The sequence below is a fragment of the Sinocyclocheilus anshuiensis genome, unplaced genomic scaffold, assembly GCF_001515605.1.
Source record: "Sinocyclocheilus anshuiensis isolate Anshui unplaced genomic scaffold, SAMN03320099.WGS_v1.1 scaffold472, whole genome shotgun sequence".
NCBI lineage: Eukaryota > Metazoa > Chordata > Actinopteri > Cypriniformes > Cyprinidae > Sinocyclocheilus > Sinocyclocheilus anshuiensis.
This window is the reverse complement of record NW_015557102.1, coordinates 1,253,537-1,278,499: the sequence shown is the minus strand read 5'-3', so window position 1 is coordinate 1,278,499 and position 24,963 is coordinate 1,253,537. Positions and strand designations below refer to the sequence as shown.

Genomic DNA, 24,963 nt, shown 5'->3' with positions numbered 1-24,963 from the left:
ATATAGTTTGGTACTCTTCTTTCTTTCTTTTTTTTCTTTTTTTGCTGAGGCTTTTCGTCATGTCCAAAGAGAGTTTTTTTTTTTATTAACAGCATGTTTTTCAGTTTGTCATCAAATATGGAGCCTGTAGAAAAGCTTATAGAAGCACAATGGCGCATCCTTTAACGAATTGTCAAAAGTTTCTTTATACACAGTTATTACATGTATAAACATACAAAACATGAGATGAAGTGTCAATAAAGATTAAATATAAAATATAAATAAAATCTGGAGGGTCACAAAGGCACTTGAATGTACATGTCACACATGTAGCTTTTTGCATTGTCTTACAAGACGAGACGCAGTGTCTTTACATGTCCACTTTTAAGATTAAAAAGCACAATGGCGCATCCTTTAACGAATTGTCAAAAGTTTCTTTATACGCAGTTATTACATGTATAAACATACAAAACATGAGATGAAGTGTCAATAAAGATTAAATATAAAATATAAATAAAATCTGGAGTGTCACAAAGGCACTTGAATGTACATGTCACACATGTAGCTTTTTGCATTGTCTTACAAGACGAGACGCAGTGTCTTTTCATGTCCACTTTTAAGATTAAAATATATTTCTAAAAATCTACAGTAACCGTTACAGAGAACAAAATGCTTGTAAAACACTTTTCTTACACTGAAGTGCAAAACTGCTAAATAAAAAATCTTGCCTTCAGAATGGTGGTGAACAATATTTTCTTGCTATTAAAACTATTTGGTCAGCAGTAATGAAGTCATGTAAGATTACTAATTGTGTACACGTTGCATGTTCTGTCACCCAGCCATTATTGTCCCTGTTATTTGTTTACTTTGGCTGAAACGAACAAACACCACAACCTACTTGGGCAACTGTACTGTTTTTCTCCCTAAACCCTCTTGTAAAAGCTTTAATTAGTGTCTGAAAGGGAGTCTGGAATTTTCAGGGAATTTTAGGTCAAGTATATGTGGCAATATGTTTGTAAACACATTGTCCTCTTGCGTGATTTTTCACATGACTGACGGTCTATGAAGAGAACTAAGAATCCACTAGAGCTTATAGAATTTTCTTCATTGAGTTGTTATTTACCTGTGCAACAACATTAACCTGTTAGCTATTCACATTCATGTTCTTTCACCATGGATGCTATGGCACAGGCAGAACAGACACTTTCTTCCCTAATTGTTTTGTGTATTTAATTAGGTGCCATATTTACAGGTTTCCATCAACTACATCGTTCTGTAACCTTACAAATAGCTTTGGAGGCGGCACCGATCTTTATCTTCTGGCAGGAAGGCCTTTTTCTCATTCTTCCTAAGAGCTGCATAGTGTTACTCTGCCCATGGAGATGGCGAGTAAACCTGAGTAAAAACTTACATCTTCAAATTTAACAGGCAAACCATTTTCATTTGTGGGGAAGTGTGTGATTCAAGTGTCTGGTGTTTTTCCCTTGTGAAGCACCAGCTGTGTTATTGGGTTGTCTCTCTGTAGGTTCTGCACTGAGAACTGAGAAATGGAGAGTCTGCAGATTATTTGCTTTCACCACAAGGAGGCGCAAGAAGACAGTCGATGTGTAAAGTCTTACAAGAGCCCAGCTTCCCGGCACATGTAGTAAAACTGGCCTCTTTTTGCAATAAGGTTACTGGGCGAATCCATCTCGACGATATGTCCTTTATCCATAACAATCACCCTGAGAAAACAAAAATAAGGTAACGTTTAAACATTAACAAATTAATGTGTAATAGGCAAATCAAGTAACGAGGTTCCCAAACTGTAGCGACGTCCGCTAAATAGCGCTAAATTTACCTGTTTGGTCACGTTATGATAGATAATATGGTCATTTGGGCAATTTTAATAAACATTTGGGCTGTCAGATAAGAGTTTAATTTCATAAATTACGCAAGCTGACTGTAGAGTTCATTAGAATTGAGTCGCACAAATGAATGAAAGACTTTTACGACTTGTAAGTAGCTAAATCACAAAACTCATCTCCTAATAATGCGGTGGCATTAATGAAAGTTCAGCCAAATTTGTCAATAGTGTAGCAATGTATGAAGCATTGTTGAGAGATAATTGCGTGACCAACTTAATCCTCTGCGAAATCTGCAGGTTTTAATAATTTGTCCTCATGTGAAATTCCCAATTGCACAGATTCCTATTGAAATGACTGGATTTCACACAATGGTACAACGGTAAATGTGGTTTACCGTTCAAACAAACAGAACAATGTTTGTGAATGCCACAGAGAACAATTTGGGAACCACTTTTCAATGGCTTTGTGAAATGACATACTTTGTGTAATCCATAATGGTATTGAGGCGGTGCGCGATGGTAAGAACAGCACAGTCCTCAAACTGGCTGCGGATGGTAGACTGGATCAGGGTGTCTGTCTCCAGGTCCAATGCAGCTGTGGCCTCATCCAGCACCAACATTTTTGTCTTTCGGAGAAGAGCTCTTGCTAGACAAACCAGCTGCCTCTGACCAAGACTTCAGGAAGAGAACCATTCACCATTGTTAATCCAAAGTCTCTACTGATTAAAATGTCATGGCTGCAATTTGCAGGCCACTGGTGAACATGAAATAAATAGACTTTAAACCACTTTTAAGTTATTTAAAATCATGAAAGAATAGAACTCTTGGATGCACTTACCTGAGATTTTCTCCTCCTTCTGAACACTCATGATTGAGTTTATCTGGCAGTTCAGACACAAAATTTTTAAGGTGAGCCAGTTCCAAGGCATTCCACACTTCCTCGTCAGTATAGGCATCAAAGGGGTCAAGGTTCATACGGAGAGATCCTGAAAACAGCACTGGGTCCTGGAAAGGTATTAAAATTGCAAAACAGATTCGTGAGGAGTTCATAATAATTTGAAAAAGCCGTGACATGAAGAAGAAATTATAGAGTAATTTTGGTTCCAAGTGGAGTATCTCAGTTGTACACACTTGTGGAATGATGGTGATGCGGGATCTTAGATCGTGAAGCCCGATCTCTGCAATGTTGATTCCATCGATGTAGATCTGTCCTTTTGCTGCTTCCAAGATCCGGAAAATTCCAAGAGCCAAAGATGATTTTCCTGCACCGGTTCTTCCCACAATACCAATCTGAAAGGATAAGGAACCAGAGAGTAAGCATGCGGGAACGTTTTCAACATAGCTTGACTTCCAGACAAAGAAATTATGGGACTATTATGTAGGAACACTTTGCATTACCACAATCCCACCAAATGTTTGTCAAGCATAATTACAGCAATGTACTTTGAACTTTCACCGTATATCCTTGTTAGAAGAATAAAATGGTTGTATTACTTTATCTTTGCGAGTAATTTATGACATTTTTGGGTGAGCTACTCCCTCAAGGACTACAAGAATCTAACCTTGTTCAAGAGAAATGAGGCAAGGTATATATCATCCATAAAAATAGACAGCAATAATATTTTAGAGTAAATGCTGATGTAGAATACTTCAAAGTCTTCACTTGTACCTTCTCCCGCTCTTTGATGTGAACAGAGATGCCCTTCAGGGCCAACTCCAGGCCTTTACGGTACTGAAGGCCATAATCATGAAATTCTATGGTCCCTTTTTGAGGCCAAGATGGCGGTAAAGAACTTCCCTCTATGCTCCAAGCTGCCTGTAAATAATGATATAGACAGTCAAAATTAGGGTTGCAAAGGGGTGTAAAATTTCCGGTAAATTTCTGGAAAGTTTCCAAAATTTCTGGCATGTTTCCGAAATTTACTGGAAATTTTCCACCTTTTTGCAACCCTAGTAAAAATGCTTGCCATTACTGACCAACAAAGAAAAAAATTATTTACAACTGGAAATAAAGGATGATAAAATTAACTATTAAAAAAATTAATAGATTGAATTTTGAATTATGCTATACAGCCACACTCACTTCTTTTGGAGTGTCTGCATACTCTTTCACTCTCTCAACTGATACAATGTTGTTCTCTACATCCGTCCATGACCTTACAATCCAGCTCAGGAAACCCGTCACCTAAAAAAAAACAGAAAATAAAAATGTAAACTAGATTAATAAAAAAAACAGTCAATAAGGATGGGATGTGATTTGTCTGATCTAACACAGACAAATAAATAATGTTTGCATTTTCTTCTCTGAATGTTAATTTGAAAAAGGCTGACCACAAATGAAAGCAACACCACAGGAGATCTTGTGCAAGAGTTAAAAGCTTTTTTGGTTTGAGGGTGAACATTGCAAGAGCGAGATTGCCACATGAAATATATCTGGTAGCTCTTGTAATATTTATATTAGTAATGTCGGATCCTACATAGAGGCATCTGAAATGATTCACACCTGAAGTGAATGAGACACGGCCAGACCGACCATCCCAGGGCTCAGGGTTCCTTTTGCCATCACAGAGAGAATAGAAGCAGCAAGGACAATGCCATTACCCAGAAACTCCAAATTCACACCCAGCCACCTGCACAAGAAGACATCCCAGAACTAAGTTAATATCAATATCAAGCAATCGATATCTATGTTACAGGATGCCCAAAACATTGACACTTGGCATCGACAAGCAGTGTTTTTTAAATGGCTGTTCCAGTCCATTGCACCCACCTAGTTGTTTTTGAATACAAGAACGCTTATAGTTTGTGATATTTTTTCTGAAAGTAGATGTTATTGCGATTGTAAAACTGAATTTTGAGCAGTGCCTCACCTTGTGGCTACAAAACGGGGAAAGTAAGCCGTTTGGTTGTGATCCACCTTGTGATTGACACCCATGATGAAGCGTGACTGCTCATTGAATGCCCGGATGACACTGGCACCCTGCACTGTCTCGTTTAAATGCGTGTAGATGGGAGAGCGACTCACTGACTCCAACCGACGCAGCTGGCAGGATGTGGCCACGTAGAAACTCTTTGAGGTTGAAAAGAGTGAGAGAGAGATTATAGTCAAAACCGTAATGATTTCAATCATTGATTCTGAATTCTGGTATCGTTGGCTCAGCAGAGGGGTTCTAGAGAGTTTTAGCAAATTAGCCTTCTTTCCTTAACCCCATAAATGCAGATTCAGGCATACCTGTATGAAACCATAGAGGAATGCCATAGGAAGGATGATAACGGCTGCGAAAGGAGTGGCCATCAGCACGATGATACAGACTTCCATCAGTTTGAAGAAGTAACCTAGCATCATTTTCAGCCCATCAGGGATCATATTGTCTATGGCATCTATCTCTTTAGCAAAACGATTGAGGAGGTTGCCACTGGGAGTGGACTCGAAGAACGACATAGGGGAGTGAAGCACGTTGTTTAGAAGTTCCAAGTGAAGATGGCGGGAGGCGATGATGCACCCTAACGAGATGGCCACCGTGGTACCAAATATGGCAATTCCTAAAACAAAAGAAATTCAAATCAGTTTAGTTTACTTGAATCATAACTTGAGCTGTTGAGGTAAAACACTTAAGACTCTGCTGACCTTGAGCGAAGCCGAGAGCTCCATAGACTCCCAGTTTCAGATCCGTGTTTAATTGAGTGCCGTTGATGACAGGCTGATCAGCCCACAAGCTTAACCAGTAATTATAAGACAGAGATGCTGCTTGTTGGAAGGCATACAGGAATACAATGGAAACTATCAAAGGCAAACCAATAGTGTGGAAGTATTCAATGTACATCTCAAGTTTGACCTATTGGGACAGAGGGAAAATTGAGATCATAAGCCAAACGTATGTGGTTAATAGAAAGAAAATGTCGTCAAGTTTTAGGATAAATGTTCTTACTCTGCCAATCCGTGCTTTATCAACCTTAGTCAGTTTGCCCAGGTCTTCTTGGATGTGGTCCTCATCAGAATCGGGCAGTGGCTCAAATGTAATACTGTTGGTGTCACCGCTAAAAGACAGTTTGAATCAACCTTTATGCATCTCATTTAGTGAATAACTTAACCAGTGCTAAGTGCTGCAGAGTCTAAATATCCGGAAATGAACTAGCATTTTTGCACTTTTGGTTCAATCATCCATAAGTCAATATTTATTTAGATGCCTGAAATAAGGTCTGTGGTTAAAATGGCTCAAGATATTTTCAGGTTTAGAAAAGAAAAGTGAAGTGGCGTCCCATACTCGGAATATGTGGTCTGCATTTAACCCATCCAAGTGCACACACACACAGCAGTGAACACACACCCGGAGCAGTGGGAAGCCAATGCTGCGGCACCCGGGGAGCAGTTGGGGGTTCGGTGCCTTGCTCAAGGGTCTCACCTCGCTCAAGGGTCTCACCTCAGTCGTGGTATTGAAGGTGGAGAGAGCGCTGGTTATTCACTCTCCCCGCCTACAATCTCTGCCGGACCTGAGACTCAAACCCGTGACTTTCGGGTTACAAGTCTGACTCTCTAACCATTAGGCCACGATGTGATTTTAGATTACACTTTCAATGCAACACTCATTGGAATTATACTGATATTAGCCACCCAGCTATATCAGTGCCATTTCCTGTTTAAAGTCATATTCAGTAGCACTGAATAAGCAAATGTAAAATCTCATACCTGATAAGCTGCTCTTGGGACAGATCCCTGGAAAATGGCATGTATTCAATAACACTCAATCTTACAGACAGTCTTCTGGAGCCTGAAAATGTATTGATTCAACATAAAATTATCAATAATACTGAATAATAATATGTTTTTTCACATTAAAACAACATTTGGATCTGACATATGCCTTCTGAGAAGATCAGCTTGAACCGCTATGAAGTTTCATACTAGTCCTGGTTGGTTTATGCTGAATGGAGACTGGTGGAGCTTATAGTGCAACACTCGTTTAAGCAGGGCAACACAACAGCAGAAAAACATGCTGTGCACCAGACAACATTGCTAGTGACACTTGATTCCCTGGTGGGGACACCAGCATCCACAATAACTGCATATATCTTTTCAGCTAATATAAATGCCTGAACACACACCACAGTAATATTACCTCTCTGGGAAGCCTCCGAAAAGCACTCTTTTCTTTCAGAGCTCGCAAAGGTGTGGATGAAATCAGCAAAAGCACCATTCCGGTTCAGAAGTTCTTGATAGGAACCTCGCTCACTGATCTCCCCGTCCACCAGAACCAGAATCAAATCCGCCTGAGGAAGGAAGCTCATTCCATGGGTCACCAAAACCCGTGTCTTTGAAAAAAAGAAGAAATGTTGAATGTTAGATGTTGGAAATGCTGAGGAGATAGAAAATTACCCCCCATTCCATCTGTAGGGTAAACACTACAGTGATAGTCACCTTGTCTCTCAGTATGCCTCTGGGTCCAATGACTTTGTTGAAGATGTGCTGACCAACATGTGCATCCACCGCAGACAGGGGGTCATCAAGCAGGTACACGTCAGCTTTCCTGTAAACAGCACGTGCCAGGCTCACCCTCTGTTTCTGTCCTCCAGACAAATTTAAACCCTGGCAAAAGACAATGCAAAACTATATTTATTTAGGTGTATATCAAGATTTATATATAGATCCATGCTCAGTTGTGATTGGTCTCATGGATGCTTATTTATCCTATTGAATCTGAATCATGGAAGTTTAGCTCATACAAGTTCAGTCCTCTACTTTGGGTGAAGTACGATGGTCTCACCTTCTCTCCGATCTCAGTGGTGTCTCCTGCAGGCAGATTGTCCAGATCTGGCAGCAGGGCACAGGCTTCCAGCACCCGCTGATACCAGCTTTCCTTTTTTTCCCGTCCAAACAGAATGTTGTCCTGCAGACTGGCATTTTGGATCCAAGCTTGCTGGGGAACGTAGGCACTTGAGCCCTATATTGACAGGAGAAAGAAATGCTAAGAACACAATCAACTGTAAGGATGAACTATTTTGCTCTTTGAAATTTGATTAGTGGCCTTGAAATAGTGCAGAATATGAAATAATCTTGACTTTTTTTGAATTGCTAAAACGTTTTGTTTATTTCCAAATTGAAATTGGATTTTCAATGTGGTTTCAGACTATTGTACCTCATGAATGTTATAATTCTAGATTACATATGAATTTATATTACATGTGAGTCTACTCTGAAAGACAGGGCTCTCATTATGGTCACTTTCTGTATAATCATATGTCATTCTCATATACAATGAGCATTATGGTTGATTAATCTAAGTACCTTGACTGAGACTGCCCCGCTTCTTTTTTCAGTCTCCCCAAGCATGGCAGAAAGCAGCGAGGATTTCCCACTGCCAACATGGCCGACAACAGCCACCAGTGAACCACAGGGAACTCTAACGCTGATCCTGCTCCAACACACAGAGTAAGTGAGGGGGATGTTGCTTAAACTTGGACACTTATTGCCTGATTGTGTATTCAGGAGTCTTGTGGAAACTTTCTGGATAATGATACCTTTTTAGACATGGGGGGCCATCCTTAGACCAGCTGAAGGTTCCATTCTCAAACACTACACCATCCACATCTGACAAGCAAAGAGGAACAATCAAAGAGCAAAAGTAAATCATATAATATCATGCCTTAATCACTTACCATAACATGCAATTTATGAAGGTAGACTATCAACACAAACACAAATTGTTCTTGAGAAAAGTGCCGTTGAAATTACAGAGATCGCTTCTGGGAAACTAGATTTCTTCTGCAGCTTGTGAAATTATAGACTCACTTTAATTACACAGTCTAATTAGCTTTATCATCACAATAACAGTTTTCACAAGCTATCTTGAACAGTTTTGATGAATGCCACCCACCACTGTCCCCCAATCAAATTTCTTTGTATAATAACTGCTAATCTGTATGTTTGAGCGTTGTTCATGGCAATATACTGGTGGTACTTTAATCATTTTTTTATACCAACATGTCTTTTTATGTTTCAAAAAAGAACTTTGAATACAGGAAGACATGTTGCATTGTAAAAAATAAATAAATAATAAAATACTACAAAATATTTTAAAGTTATATGTTGACTAACAAGTACATATAAATGTAACTTTGATAGCAGAGTAAATTAAAATATTTAATTTAATACTGTAATACTGTAGCTGTGTTTATTTTGTAACAAGGCTAATCATTTTTAAATTAACTGTTGTTTTTGTGCAAGGTCTGTGATGATCTACAAGTAAAATTAAATAAATAAATACACAAATAAAATAAAATAATATTTTATGTAGTAGGCTACACTGTATTCACTTGCAGGCGATCCAGTGTGTTTTCAGAGATCTCTAATTGTTTTTGCCAGTGTGAGGAAGTGAGACATCACTACCATCTAACTGTGAAATTTAGAAGCTGTTTTCAAACTGTTGTTAATCTCGCTCTCACTCATATTTTTACTGACAGACGGAAGTGAGGGGAAGAGGGAAAGTCTCACAGGGTACAGACAACATTCAGTCTGTTTTTAGCCTTACTCATCTATTGCACAATAATGCTTGTCAACAAGTGATCTCTCACCAGATTTAAAGGATTCCCTTGTCACATTGTCTGGTTTGAGTTCATCTTGACAAAGAAATTTCCCCAGACGCTTTAAAGAGACAAGAGCCTGCAACACAAGAATAATTTGTACATTTAAATTAAGATCACTACAAAATAATTAAATACAGACACCATCAGTAAATAATCAGGGCAGAATATAATGGTGTTCGAGTTCATGTAATTCTCACCTGCATGGTTGTGCTCATGGCAAAAGGAAGTTGGCTTAGGGGAGTTTTCAGTATGTTGATGAGAGCCATTGATACAAAGATTTTCTGAGCATCCAGAACATTCTTATCATCAATGAGCACATAGACACCAAACATGACAAAAGCAATCTGGCAAGAATGGAAATCAGAGTAAAAAAAAACACAAACAAAAAAAAACAATATGACATCCTGACCTAGTGGTAATACATGTTTGCAATCATTAGTTTTATGTAATGTAAATGTAGGTTTAGTTCTTTCCCAAAAGTGTGTCCTGAAGCATTACTTAAGAATGTTTTTTTTTCTCACCAGGAAAGATGAGGAGTTGAAAGAGGCAATAGACACAGAGTATAAGATCTGTGATTTCTTCAGAGTTTTAAGCTCCTTCTCTCTATATCCCAGGACCTGCTCCAGAAAAGCCTTTTCCCAGGCGTAGAACTTCAAAATCTTGATACCATTCAGAATCTCATTCATTAACTTGACCCGTCCATCCATGTACTTCATTTGTATCTCCTGTGGAATGACCAGAAAACAGGAAAGTTATTAAACATCACAAAACCACTAAATAAATATTTGAAATATGTAAATTTTAATGTATTTAAATATTTGACAAAAAGCTGCATAGTTGGTTACCAGCATATATTTTGTTTTGGGATACTGATTTTCTGATGTTCCTACAAGGCTTCTTGACAAACTGAACCAGAAAAAAACTTTCTTGGTCAACCACCATTACCATTAACCATCTTAACCATGCTATGATTTGTTGATGAACAGGATGGTTATGCTGGTCCACCAATTAGACCAGCATCACAACAATATGAGCAGGTCTTTTCAGCAGGATGACCTCACACCAGAATGACTGATACTGAAGAAGGCAATAAATTCCTAACTGCATGTTAAGATATTCTAGAACACAATAGCTAGGAGCTGAGAGATTGACTCAATCAAAGTGGCATGCCAAATGTCTGTTGTTTTCTAAAAAGAAAATTGAAGTTTTATTGCCATTTGCAAGCATTGTGGTTACTTTGCTTGGGAGGAAGCATGGGGAACTTCAAAGGAACAAGAGAAGCTTGAATCCAACCCGCACACCCACGCTCTGCTCACTTCACTATCAAAACCAGCTGTGGACCCTTCACGCTGACTTTCTTTAGCACTCATTCACAGCGCTCCTCTATGGTCTCATGGCTCAGAAAGAATTTTAGTGGGTGAGATAAACAAGGAACTCATTTTCATGTCCTTTAATGAGAATCTCGTTCAGTTATTATTCAAATATTAAAAATAAATGTACTTGCCTCCAAGGACTAAAGTACTTGGCACTGCCGTAGCTTGCAATACAACATATTTAGAAAAAACCTTTGAGATATGGAACTTGCAGTATGTTGTATTGTAGAATAACCTCTTATATCACGACCTCAAAAAGCAGATGAGTGGCAACACATGAATCATGGATGAGTTACAACATTACAGTACCTGGAGTTTGCTTCTCTTCCTTGCAATGAATCCGTTCAGAGGGAAAATGAAGATCACAGTGGCAATGCCTGCTAGAGCAGATGGTCCTAAATGCTGAAATAAGTCAAACAAGACATGTCTCATTTATTTCTCTTGGAAAGCTAAAACAGCTATTCAGCCAGTATCCCCAAAAGAAATTCAGGATTTACTCATATTACTAGAATGGAGATAGTTTACTGGAGTGGAATAAAAAAAAAAAGCAAATATATGTGCCCTCACCTGCCAAAGAAAGAAGAGACATAGTGTGATCTCAATGGGTGCTAACCACACTGCATTGAAATACACCACAAAGTCCATCAGCTTCTGGGTATCAGCAGAGACCAGATTGACAATCTCCCCAACTGTGCATGTTCTGCGTGCTGCGCTGTTCACGACAAGAGACTGAGGAAAAACAAGATGGAGAAAATAAAGAAGAGAAAAGGACTGATTAAAAAATTGCACTGACTCCCTTTCATAAGGGCATTTGAATTAACTTGAACTGGTCAAGACCTACAAGAAGCTGAATTGTAATGATAAGAATTGAGTTGAATGAACAAATTCAACAAACATTGTATTACCAGAACTTTCACTAGTTCATAACATGGGCGAAAACTTGTTAAACTTTACTTTCGGCCCATTTTGAAGAAAATTAGAGAATTCTAGGAAATTACATGGTCCATAAAATGTAGGTTTTTTATTTTATTTTATTTTATGCCCCTGAAACCATTTCTGTACATACTTCCTTCCCTCAGAAATCACAGACTAATCACAGAATCATATGCTCTAAAAAGGTTTTTGTGCAGGTGAGATGGCCCACCTTTCTGTAGACCAAACCCATGACAGCTGTTTTAACCCTCATGCCCACAGTAAAGCAGGTGTATGTGTACTGGTGGTTGAAGATGGACTGCAGGCAGGACAGGAGGAACATAAGAGAGGCGTAGAAATAGCCCTTCCACAGCGGAGCGTCCTCATCCTTCATAAAGCCTAACAACAGACTTTAAAAAAAGAGAGAAAAGGGTTTGAATGAAGGCACTATATAGTGCGAAGAAATTTGCTGATTTCTGATGTAACTAAGCATTTGGCTAGATTCCTCTGTAACAGACCACATCCAACCATTGTGGTTAGGCTCAAGGTTAACAGTAGCGCTTAAACCCACAGCTTTCTTTGAAAATGAAGAATGGTGGATTTGTTGGGGCTAACAAGAGGTAGCATGTTCAACTGGAAAACATTTTTTCTGAATGCTAACCAAATGCTACAAAATCCACGTTGGTTACTCTGAGGGCAGAAGACCTTGAATGTTTCCACAGTTCCCACCAAAGTCCACCTTTTTTTGACAGTGGATCCCAGTACAACACATGTACTTGCTACAGTTTGGATCTCCCTGTTCGCTGGGAGGTAACTGAACCTCCCATTTAGCTGGCTGCTTGCCTATATAACCACAACCCCGACAGTGTTCCTCTACCCTCCCCGAAGCTAACACGTCTACGGCGGACAGAATGCTGTGGTCATCTCTCGCTCTCTCAAGCTTTCAGACTTGAAGCCATAATTGCTTCTCTGTGGGCATAAACAGCATGATCTCTGTCTGGCTGGCATGGCGTCTCTGACTCAGGCACCTGCTGCACACTGCCACTTCCTGTTTTCATCCCAAGATATTGTGAACTGTAAGATGTCTCTTCTAAAAATATTTTGATAACCTAGCAAGCTGTCTTTAAAAGCACAGAGGGGCCATCTGTGTTTATTTGAAGGCAGAACTTCTCATAAACACAACCCAAAGCCTAACTTATCCTAGATATACCAAAAGCCCAAAGTTTATGAACTTAAACTAAGGACTGGGCCAAGATGACTCATTAAATCTGCTTTGACTTTCTCACCTTAGAACCTGTGGAACTGAAAACATGAAGGCGTCGTGGACCATGAGGCACAGCGTCCCCGTTAGGAAGTAGGGTCCAAAGCTACGTGCGAGTGTCCGTAAGAGACAGAATCCTGAACTCTGCTCCTTCTGAATCTTCCTGAGAAACTGGGCCTGCTCAGGTAGTCGAGATCCCAAGGCAATACTGGTGCTTAGGTGGTTCTCCTGACTGTAGATGGAGAAGAGGCAAACGGACATGTGCATAAGGAATTGGTGCTAAAGCCTAAATGCAGTTGTGAAGCTTTTTAATACCTCTTTGTAAGTTGTAATTGAAAACAGAATAACATTAAAACATCCTGTGCCACAACGCAAGTTTCCAGAAATTGTAAACTGCATGGGACCTCTGACATGTGAGGCCTTAAAAGAGGATTTCAGAGGACTTGAAAACACTGTATGTTTAAAACAGAAAAGTGTTAACAAGCCAACCAATTGACACAATCCTCCTGTCTCGACCGTGTACGCAGCAGGGCTCCTTTTGACTCATTTTAGGTCTGTCTCTTTTGTGGGCATCTTTCAGATGGAAATGTGATTGCATTGATCAAAGCAGCATGAAGATCCACAGCAACATCGACAAACTATAAATGTACATGTGCTTCAGAATGTCACGTGTAGGAAAAACTTGTCTGTTATTTCAATGAAACTTACTGCTGTAACTTGGTGCGCTCCGCTGTCCATTCTTCTTCCAGGTCAGATATTATTTTCTCAGATGTATCCTCTTCCCTCAGACTCCACAGATCTTCTGCTTGCAGAGGAGAACGGTATCCCTTGAAAAGCAACCTGGAAGCACACACAACACAAACTGCATTACCTTCACTGGACCAACAAGTATTTCAAAGAGTTAGAATTAGAAATGGTATTCAAAATCATTTAATTCCCTACCCGCTGAACCACCAGAAGAGGATCTTGGACAAGAATGATGCATCTTGAACAGGACATGCATTCTGAGAAAAGAACAAGAACAAGTTGGCTACAAATACACTATGTGGCCAAAATGTACAGAATGTGGATAAGTGTTTAAATAAATAAAATGCCTATGTTCTTACAAACTCTGAAACAACAGACCAACTAGAAATACCATTGGGTCCCATCTTCCCATAGTTATTTGGATATAATTTTTTGACTTTGCCCACCTAACTTATTGCCATGGTACCATTAACATTAAAATGTATTGTCCAATACTGATGTCTAGCAGTGTCTTCACTGAAATAACCAAACCAAACATGTTAATTAAAATATGATAGAGGTACAATTTTATCATCAACTACAACAAGGATTGTTAAAAACAGTTTTAACATTATACACATAAATAACCAGGTGTGTAACTGTCAACTCTTGCCCATACAGCCATCCACCCAACCACTCACTCTCTCTCCCGCCTCCTCACCGGAGGTCTCACTCTTCAGGATGCTGTGAATAACCCTACACAGGAAGTGACTGAGCCAGGAGGGGATCAAGGGATGTGGCACCGACGTCTGTGGCTAGAACCTCATCACAAACACACTAATTCCTCTCTGAGCTTGTTTCCTTGTTTTTCTCTGGAGGAGAACAGTCAGATGGACCACTATCTCACGAGATGTCTGGAGATTACGTTGTGTGTTGCTCTGCTCTGTGTAATTTGCATACATAACAACCAAACAGTGGGCAGAATGAGTCAAGAATTTAGTTTAAAAAAAGGATATATCATTATCCAGGAAGGAGGACCACAGAGTGTCCATGTTGATGAGTCAAGCTGACTGCCGAAAAACATATTTTTTATCCAATAGCTAGTATCTAAGTGCTGCATACTTGTGGGAGACAGTAGTTGAGTATCCTACCACCATTACCATAATTCACTTCAAAATGGCGGGGTTGGGTTCTATATTACACAAGGACACTAGTAAACAACAGAAATTCACCACAGGATTATTTGTGATGGATTATTTTAGCTAATGAAGAGTTTGCTCCGTTCGTACCTTGAGGACGGCTTTGCCTGAGGGTGCCTGGTCTGCAAAACTGCTGAGGAAGAGTTGCGCCAACTGCAAGGCAAAGTACGAGAAAAAGGCCAAATACCGCACAATATCCGGAGAGAGACCCTGAAAAGCAGAGACACCAAAATCAGCAAATCACATACAGATTACAGAAAAAGAGAGCGAAGGCAGACTTTCCATTTTAAACGAGTACCACAACCAGGGATTTCCCATAATGTACTGTGATGTTATTCCAGTTCTGATCCGCAGACTTCCCAACACGCTGTTTACAAGCTAAACATTCTGTTCTTATGGAACTCTCTGGAACACACCTTGTTGATGAATATCCGAACCAAGAATACATCTCCTAATGAACCTTGAAGGGCTTGTTTACTGAAATCAAAATGTCAAGCGAGAACTCCCTCACTACTGTTTACATTTCAGTGATATCATGTCCCAAACTAAGGATTAATGTAAAAAAATATGATCTGTTGTTTATTCTGAACTCATGCAGTCAATCATGCAGAAATCATGCAGTGCTACAGTGCAGAGTCCCTTCTTACTTCGTCTTATGTCAGAAGACATGGGTGTGCACGAGCATTAACAACATAGTAAATCTTATTTTGAACAGTTAAGGCAAATCATGGTGAAAACCAAACTCTTTAATGGCCTGCTTTATATAAATGAATTACGTATGAAAAGAGTCATAAAAGGTCTCAAGTCACGCTACAATCTGGAAACTCATAGATTGCTGCCGTTCAAGCCTCCGGCCACTATTTGCTGGTGAGGAGCCAAAAGTAGCTATATTTACAAAAGCTTCACATGTGCTGTTCATATGCTGCTCATGCATTTCTACACATATGGTAGATGCTATGTTTGTCTTTCTGGTGTCCTGGATATAGCGTCCTGGCTTCACTATTGGAGCGCACACCATGTTGAGACAAATCTGTAGTAAACATCCGTTTGGCCGTGGAGACCCTTGCCAAGATAGAGGCTTTATTCTTAACCACACCACAAAATAAAAAACAAGGCCAGAGTGGTTTCGGTGGTCATAATCTAGGTCAGTCAAAATGTCTTCCCACTCTTATTCAAGCATAAAGTCAGCATGCCAGTGAGAAATATGCTTATCTGTCTTTATGTTTGACCCAGTTTTGCATGATATGGGTCAGAACTGCCTAGTCTAGTTTCTAAAACTGGTAAACCTGTTTTCTTGCTAGCGGTGTTATTGTGCTGAAAAGGACTGTGTGGCATAGAAAATCACTTAGAAACATGTACTTTGGCCTGGCACATAAAAATGTTTTGAACTTTGAAATATTTCATGCATTTGAGTTTTAATTGTTTAGTTAAATAAAATAATTAGCTTAACCCAAGTGAGTTGTTCACATAATTTACATCAAAAAATATTCATACTATACTTCCACATGCTTAAGATCCAGTAGGGGTAAAAGGACACTTTCTGACATACGTTTCAAACTAACACCTACTTGGACTTCACCTGAACTCATGATATGAATGTGACAAACCATCAACACTGCTAAAAGTAGAAACTGCTGGAATGCTGAGCTGCTGTGTGTTTGTGAGAGTGTGCTGCGATGTATTTGCTTGTGTATGTGTGGATATGCATATTTGACTATGTGTGCATCTGTGTTTGTATGTTTGAGCATGAGGATGTTTTCATGTGTGCACCTGTGTTTCGTCAATATGTTAATACACCCATATGTGCAGGGTTAGTCCAGGGTTTTGTGAATGTACCGTGAAACTGATAATCCCCACATTTGGGGTCTGTGTCAGTTGTCATTTCTCTCACCTGATCCACAGCCAGCTGGACCTTTGCATGAAGCGGAATAAGGGAACAGACCACGCCCAACAACCAGAAGAAGAACAGGAAAACAGAGGAACGGCATCCTCGCACTCTCTCCCAATGAATCACGCACACAGCTAACACCTGTCAAACACACAGCTGTTAATAACATTGTTCTCATCTGCTAAAATCACAGCCTGTACAAAACAAGTGATAAATAACTTCAAAAAGGAGCCTAATTACAGAATGCCCTCTTCCTGATGAGTATCTGCTGAATGATGCAAGTTTACTTTAAAGGCGAAGCATGTAATTTTTTCAATGCTAAAATACTTTCTCTTTTTCCTGGCTTAATGCATTTGTAGGCTCCGCCCAAAATAAAGTGTAAACACTGTGGTTCTGTTTGAGTGACCACTGGTGTGAGTTGGGGGTGGGACTGTCTGTTTGGCCGACCAATGGAAAACTGGGAAAGTGTTCCGGGAAACTTCATTACTTCATCCTTTTTGAAATTACACATTTCACCTTTCACGCTAACTCATTGTGAAAGTCTTTAAATAGATGTAATTACCCCATTTAATAGATTTAAATTACAACTATTGAGGCCATGACCTTTAGAGAGAAGAAAGAGTAGAAAGCAAAATTTCATCCTGTCAGACGACTAGCCAACCAAGAAAAAAGCTATGAAAAAAAACATTGTATACATGCAGGTTGCATATAGGTTAATTCAGTCATTTGACAGATTTTGCAATGTATATGAATAAAACATGGAGCATCTGAGAACTAAATTTAAGTGGATATGGACTTTACTTTTAAAACTGTACTATGCTTTTGTATTATCCATCATTAAATTTGTTTTGTTTTTATTTCAGCAGTTTTGTCGAGGTTATATTGGGATTTCCCTGTCTACCACCACAGCTGTCTCCTCTAATAAAACAACACATGTAAAGCGTGGCCTGTGTTGATCCCACATTTCTCTTAATTACTGCGACTTTTCTTCATCCAAAAACAATTTGACATTCTCCATTTCTCAACTCGGCTCTTGTCGACCCCAAGCTTGATGTGATGTTCAGTTGTTGCTGTATCTCCTAGGTAGCGCAAAACATCCTTTGACTACGTAAAAAGCAGCCTCCTGGTGCGGTACAGATGAAGGATCAGGACTGAGCCCAAAGACGCCTCCTCAAAACCAACCAAAGCCATATAACCTCAGATAAATGAGGTGAAACTTTTAAAAGGAACTCTTAATCACGTCCTAACGAAACACGCCTGCGGAGGTTTTTGCGCTACCTGGAAACAGAACACGTAAACCACATGTGACATCTGCATTGTTGATTTTGTGTGTAGACCTTACATCTTACGAGAATAAGCCATGACTTCTCCTCTGGACAGTGGGAGGAAGCCAAAGCTTGTAATTATACTGGAGAGTTAAGAGCGATAGAAGACAGACAGATCTGCTTCCTGCGGCTTAAATGACAGCACGCAGTGAAACCGGCAGCAGCTTATGGTGGGTAAAAAAAAAGTAGCCAAGCATTACAGCAGACTTCAGCTCCACACAAGGACATAAACCAAAAACTCAATTTGGGTTGCCAAATGTAAAAATGTATGATTTCGGGGATATGTAGTGGTTATAGTCCAATCTCCACATCCTTTTCACAAGTTCGAGAACAGGTAAATGTCAAATTAAAGTAAAAATAATGATCAAATGATGAAGAGTATTTTAAAGAGTCATGGTGGACTAATGGCATACAGTCCCAGGAAAGTATGCCAGACTGCAGTAGTCTGCTGCATTTTCCACAACCTAGTACCCACAACTAACCTGAAAGAAGGGAATTTAGGCAAATTTGGTGTTCTTTTAGTGAATTAGGTGCTACAACAATCCAGACAGCGTGTGCAAATAAATTGGAAATGGGTGCGCAATTCATTCTTTGCAAATTCTCCATTTAGGTTCAGTAGAGTTGTGGCTGTTGCTTTCTAAACTGTCCATTACATAAGCCCAAATATTACACAAGAAACCCATATGTGGTAAAGAAGGCAACAAAGCAATATTTTCATAATTTAAAAGCAATATTTATGCACCTACTTAATAAAATCTTCAAAATAGTTATTGAGGTTTGATACCTACATTCCAGCACTTTAGCTATGACAATGCATTATTTCACTCTGTGGCCAATTAAGATCACAATCTGTTGTGAAGAAAGAGGGCTTTTAAGGACAAGATTGGACTGTTTAACTCTTTGAGTGTTTTTTTCTTTAGCATTAGCCAGTGTTGACTTGGGTGTCTGAGGAGACCACAGATGGGTCATGAGTCTGGTCTGGAGCCTGACTCTGCAGGATGCAAATGGAACATGCGGACAGAAAGCGATGATGAGATTGTGTTCATTAGGCAGTGTGTAGGTGTGCCCCTAACCTAGTTCACCTCAGAGTGTCACACTCTATTACATGAAAACAGCTCCTGCTGTGTAAGGGTATAGGAGCCATTTTGCAGACATAAGCAGGTGTGTTGAGAAATTAATTATGGGAAGGACGGCTTGTAGGAGGGGAATGAATGAAGCTTAAATCTCTAATGTACACTCGTGTATGTGGCCCCATGCATACATCTTTAAGGCTTAATATGGGATGCTGGTGTTCCCACTAGGCTTCATAACTATCACAATGTAAAGATCCACACACTGCTGCAGAATTCCCACAATTCTACTTGATGAAGATCTGGATCTTGAGAAGGTTCTGCCTCCTTAATTTGCTGAAATCTCTGACATTTTGTCTAAATTTGGATGTACGTACATTCTCACCTTTTTTAACTAGCAAGATTTCTTTGGTCAACCAGCTCTAAAAGAAAAACAACATTAATCAACCAACTTCACTAACTAAGATTTGCATGACTATTCTGGTCAACCCGCTATACTAAAACCTCACTTTAAAACCAAGTAGGTGACCAACTCGCTGAAAAATTTGCATGGGGGTAATCTTTCAAACTCGTGCGAAATTCTTGATTGTGTGGATTCTTATTCATATCGAAATTAATGTATTTTGCCTGCAACAATTTGCTGAACATTTGTAAATGCAACCACACCTTAAGCCTGGGCATAATAAATCACAGATAAAACGTAGTAAGTTACGTAACAAAACCAAGAAAATTGTATTGTTCCTGACATTCATTTGATGAAAACAACAGATTGGGGCTCATTTTTCATTAATAAACGGTTCTACACAACTTTTTATGTTGGCTTCTGCCTGTACTGCTACATATTTCTATAGAACCTAGGGGTTACATTACCACGGTGAGACTGCGTATGACAGGACTGAGCAAGAAGACAAGGTGTTGCTGGATTTCCTGTCTTCGTTCCAACAGGATGTAGAAGAATTCCACAAAACCAAAGGATGCCAAGAAGAACCCCAGCAACTGTAAAAGAGCAAAGAGGAATGCAATTCATATCAGGGTGAGAACTGAGTCACTCTCCCGGAAGCTCCGGTTGTCAGTGACTGTAGAGAAGAGGTGCGATTTACATTATGATAAGACTGGATATCTGTGTGACTCTGAACAAACGGAGGAACAACTGTATTTCAAACAAAAGATTTTTAGAGCGGAAGAGTGAAAACAGCTCACCAGAGTGCTAACCGCACTCACACTGCAAACTGTGGTTACACACATCACTCTCTCTTTTACTGTCTTCCTTGGTTACTAAAGCGTGAACTCGACCCCTCAGTCTACCCAGACCACCACGTTCACTTTGTTTTAACACTGGTTTGAGTTTTATAGCCCACAAAGCTGGTACGTTTGAGACCCGAACACGCTTGTATAACATTAACAGGTCTTAGCCGTCTGTCTCACCAGCTTGGCACTGCAGAGTGAAGAGAGGGGCAGCCGACCTCGGCCATGGCAGTACAGATGAAGGCAGTAGAACGGAGAGAGGACCCACAGGTAGATGCACGGAGCCCACACCAGGACTGTGTTCTGGAAGCAGTTGCTCAGTTCAGGGTTATGCGTGTACCATGTCTGGTTCCAGTCCTGGAGATGAAGGAGAGGGTGTGCTTAACTTTTCAACCAGTTATATTATAATTGACAGTCTTCATTCTTTCATTGGATCAACATTTTCTTGATCCCAATCCAGTCCACACAGAAACCAGATATGTCCTGAATGTTCCAAAACATCTCAAATAAGGTTATCATTTTGAACATTTTGAGCTTTTTTTTACCATATTGGTAAATTTTTACTTCTTACTGTTTATTTTGGCCAAGCTCATCACTGACTTTCTCTTACCTCTTTCTGTTACTGGGTGAGAAACAATTGAGTTTCAATTAAGTTTTGAGATTGGACTAAATCGGTGTAATTGAAGGAAAAGATCTGCCAGAAATTCTGACAACTAAAGAAGCTTGTAAAATCAGTGTATTAAATTGCCATCTGCTAGTTTGTTTAAAATATTCAATGTTATGTAAAATAAATCACATTCCAATCTTTGACCACAGTGCATCATCTTAACTTAATGTGACACATTTATGAAATATTCCAACTTTAACTGAAAAGTCATAAAATGCAAGAACAGCAAAAAACACATATATTCTGGTTCTCAGGTTCTTGGAATAATATAATGTTTCCAAAGTACTTTCAATATAAATATAATTTATAAATATAATAAGCCCTTACAGGTATAAATGTAACATATACAATATAAATTAACTGTATAGATATATTCAGTATAGATATATCAGTCTATAGATATATTAGTCAATCTCTATATATATATATGTCTATATATATATATATATATATATATATATATATATATATTAAAAAATCTTGAATAATATTCAAGATTTAAATTCACATAAGACGTTTGCTCACCCATAGAGGGTCAAGTCCACTTATACTGCATAAGGTATCCATTCACTCGTCTGGTCCTGAAGCTGTACCTATCCCTGCTGTGTATCCTGGTGTTTTAGACTGTTCTGTCACTCTGTGCTGTGTCTGAGTCAATCTCTCCCTTCGTCCTGGGATCTCCTACACACTCTCTTTCACTTTTGTCACTGCTTGTTTCTGAGAGTGTCTGCTTTTTGACCACCAGTCTGACAGCTGCTTAGGTGGGTGGTTATATTCACTCTCTCCTCCCAGCAGTCTTCCTTAAACTCTCTGTCTCTCCCTCCTTCTCTATTTATCTTCCTCTTTCCCCGACTCCCACGTACTTTAGGTTCTTTATCAAAACAGAACTGTGGTTTTTGCAAAGTTCTCTGACACCACCCGAAAAAAATCCCTACCCTTAACATAGTCGTCTCCGCCTCCTATAAAACACTATCACTCTCATTTTCCCCCAAGTAGTCACCTCCATCTCGGTCCAAATGCAAAAAGTGCTGCTAGTAGCACTCCAGTGCTATTTGTTTCTTTATAGAAATGCTATATTTCACTTTTCCTGCGTGTACCTGAGAAACACTTAGTAAGATCACACAACCAAGCACCACACTCTCCACCTTATTTTTACTTCCAAAGGGAATTACGATACACTTACTGCACACACTCAGTCCAACCTGGAATTCAGTACCTTGCCTAATGGCAACATTTATTATCTGGGACTTGACTCTACAATCTAACAGTTAGGCTGCCATTTCATATTATTGGTCACCACTCACTGTCCAATGCAAAAGCTGGATCCTGATGCAAAACCAGTTGAGACCAGCTGCGCTACACTAAACCATTTTTTACCCAATTAAGGGTGTAGACTGGTCTCATTCACTAATTATCCCGTAAAATTTTAGTATGTGTGTGAGCACAGTAAAGTTCTCACAGAAAAAATTCCACCATATTCACAACAGGTTAAATGTGTTCCTCGTTCTACTGAGCCTCACATATGTCCATATGATATAAGGGCTTTCCATAAAACCTTACCTTAACTCTTCTCCCACGCATTTCATGAAAACATTTTTACACAGATATTATGTACAAATATATCCATACACAGTTAGTAAATGGTACTCACTGTTTTGAATCTGCACAGAAAACTATCCTAATCAATTGGCCTTATGGGCTACAAACGTGTCATGTTATAAAATGTCTTGCTAAATTTGGTCTCAAGCTAAATTTACGAGAACTGCAGGCCTGCACCTGTTTGGCATGTCAAATGGGTCAAGTGTGTTTAAAAGAGAAGCCCTCAAGCATTCTATTGTAAATAGACCAAAAACGATGCGCTGAGACATAGGTTTAACACAGACATACTCACATAATGCAATACATACACATTTTCACACAAAAAAACTAATTCACATAGGCACCCAGACATTCTTACACACAAGTTTGTATTACTAGGCTGGCACAAGTTAAACAGACGGTCAGACTGATATTATGTCTGTCTCTTTTGAAGCTCTCAGTAGTCTGTTATGAAGTAACATCAGTCCAACAGAAATCCTGGAAAAGGCCTGTACACTGGTGGAAAGTTTTAGGTCGACCTCAGTCAAGGAGTTTCTGCAGAGACATGGAAAAAAAACGATGGCTGGACAAGCCTTCCCACAAGTGCTCCCTGCGGCCAGTCATGTGTGTGAGGAAAGCTGTATTGTGTTATTCTTCAAGGTGAGAGAATATAAATTCAGACTTTTCTTTAAAGATGATTCTTTTGCAGCACCATATAAGATCAAAAAACTTTAAAATAACAGGTCTCATTTCTATTCTACTCACATACACTGATCTAGGATCCTCAAGTATCATTTCTAATGAGCAAAAGACCCTGTAAATCACTCAGAGTACCCAATAACAAATGAGGCCTCTAAAGGGAGCTTGAAAGAAAGTGATAAAATAGCAGCAAGAGGCCTGACTGCTCATGGCGATAATGACTTGGAAAGGAGGCACAAAGGAGACAGATATAATCAGTCCTTATGTGCTAGTTGCCAATTTTGCCTCTTAGTTTTCGTTGCTTTTAGAAAAGCTCACAAATCAAGCAAGAACTAGTGCAAAATGACCAAACTCTAGACTGATTTTCCAGTTATTGTGAAGGAATGAAATTAAAACAGGAAGACATCTAGGACTAGTGGTTCTTATGAATGTCCAAAAACAGAGAATTTTTATTTTTGGGCAAAGTATTCTTTTAACTAAGGCGGCAAAACAACAGTAAAAAATGTTTAAAGTATAAATGTTTATCAAATTTGCACACTTTTCATTTGCACTATCGACTCTCACTTGGGCTTTCAGTGGCCAGACCACCTATAGAAAAGCCAACATTGCAAAAACATAGCATTATACTGTCAGAACAACTAAACAGAGAGATGAATTGATGCATTCTTCCTGGTCAACCATGAATCCACCAGGGGTTTGGCAAACGGACTCCAAACAACAATGACCATCTCATTCTGTCTATAGTTTTGAGGACTGCACTTATGGCAGTAAATGAGCCGAAAACTTCATGAAATGAGAAAATGCCACATTGCCCTAGTGCACGCTAAAGCTGTTGCTGAAGAGATTATTTACATGTGACGGTAGCTCTAAGAGAACAAACAACGGCGTTTCCCATTTAAAATACTCAAATCAGCATGGCTGCCCACTTTTGTTTTTGTTAATCAAGACCAGACAGCTAAATAACAGTCTTACAACCAAACAAGTCAAAGTGCCATTATCTTTTTATGCTGTGGGGTGGGGCCAAACTGTTTCCCACAGCTGAATTATGTGTATCAAAGGTCTACTACATATAGTGTTGTGCATCATGTCCTGTGCTCACCACCTGGACATACACTTCGTTATGTCTGTATGTTGGGTAACCAGTCTGTGGTGTTGGTGTGGTGGAAGCTAAAAATAGCCAGGATACCAAAATTAAACATAGACGTCACTTAGCCAAAAAATTAGCAGTCCTACATTTATACTTATCCATACAGCAACGGTTTTTTTTGGGGGGGGGGGGGGTGTACCCACATTGGACCAGCGGTTTGGAAAATATATATAAAAATATATTTTTATATTAAAATATATATTATAAATAGCACAGCTTAAGGAAATTTTTTTTCAATTTGAAAAATATTTAGTTTAAATCATCAAATGACAAAATATACTACAAAGTGCATTTCAAGGGGAAAGAAAATGCTAAATGTATTTTTAAATTTAATTTAATTTAATTACATTTTAAATATTTTTATATTTTGGATAATATAATTACATTTGATAGAAAATATGAACAATATGAAGAATGGTCAAACATATGAAGGAATATAACTAAAATGTACATAAAAATATATTTCA

The 24,963-nt window shown here is 39.1% G+C and overlaps 1 protein-coding gene across 1 annotated transcript; it reads right to left on the bottom strand.

Annotated features, from left to right (window-relative positions):
- Positions 1 to 84: 84 nt before the first annotated feature.
- LOC107677572 (multidrug resistance-associated protein 1-like) lies at positions 85 to 21,639 on the bottom strand. Its single transcript, XM_016472506.1, has 32 exons — positions 21,598 to 21,639; positions 20,586 to 20,762; positions 20,031 to 20,156; positions 16,769 to 16,906; positions 14,968 to 15,087; positions 13,895 to 13,956; positions 13,661 to 13,792; positions 12,978 to 13,184; positions 11,924 to 12,101; positions 11,347 to 11,508; positions 11,089 to 11,181; positions 9,928 to 10,131; positions 9,604 to 9,750; positions 9,395 to 9,482; positions 8,342 to 8,411; positions 8,109 to 8,235; positions 7,588 to 7,764; positions 7,242 to 7,409; positions 6,943 to 7,135; positions 6,513 to 6,594; positions 5,755 to 5,863; positions 5,454 to 5,661; positions 5,058 to 5,368; positions 4,696 to 4,895; positions 4,329 to 4,455; positions 3,909 to 4,010; positions 3,495 to 3,641; positions 2,957 to 3,115; positions 2,664 to 2,830; positions 2,306 to 2,500; positions 594 to 1,703; positions 85 to 347 (listed from the first exon to the last, which is right to left on the bottom strand). The coding sequence occupies exons 1-31, from the start codon at positions 21,637 to 21,639 to the stop codon at positions 1,595 to 1,597; spliced, it is 4,527 nt and encodes a 1,508-aa protein (XP_016327992.1). The 3' UTR covers positions 85 to 347; positions 594 to 1,594.
- Between the last annotated feature and the right edge of the window lie 3,324 nt (positions 21,640 to 24,963).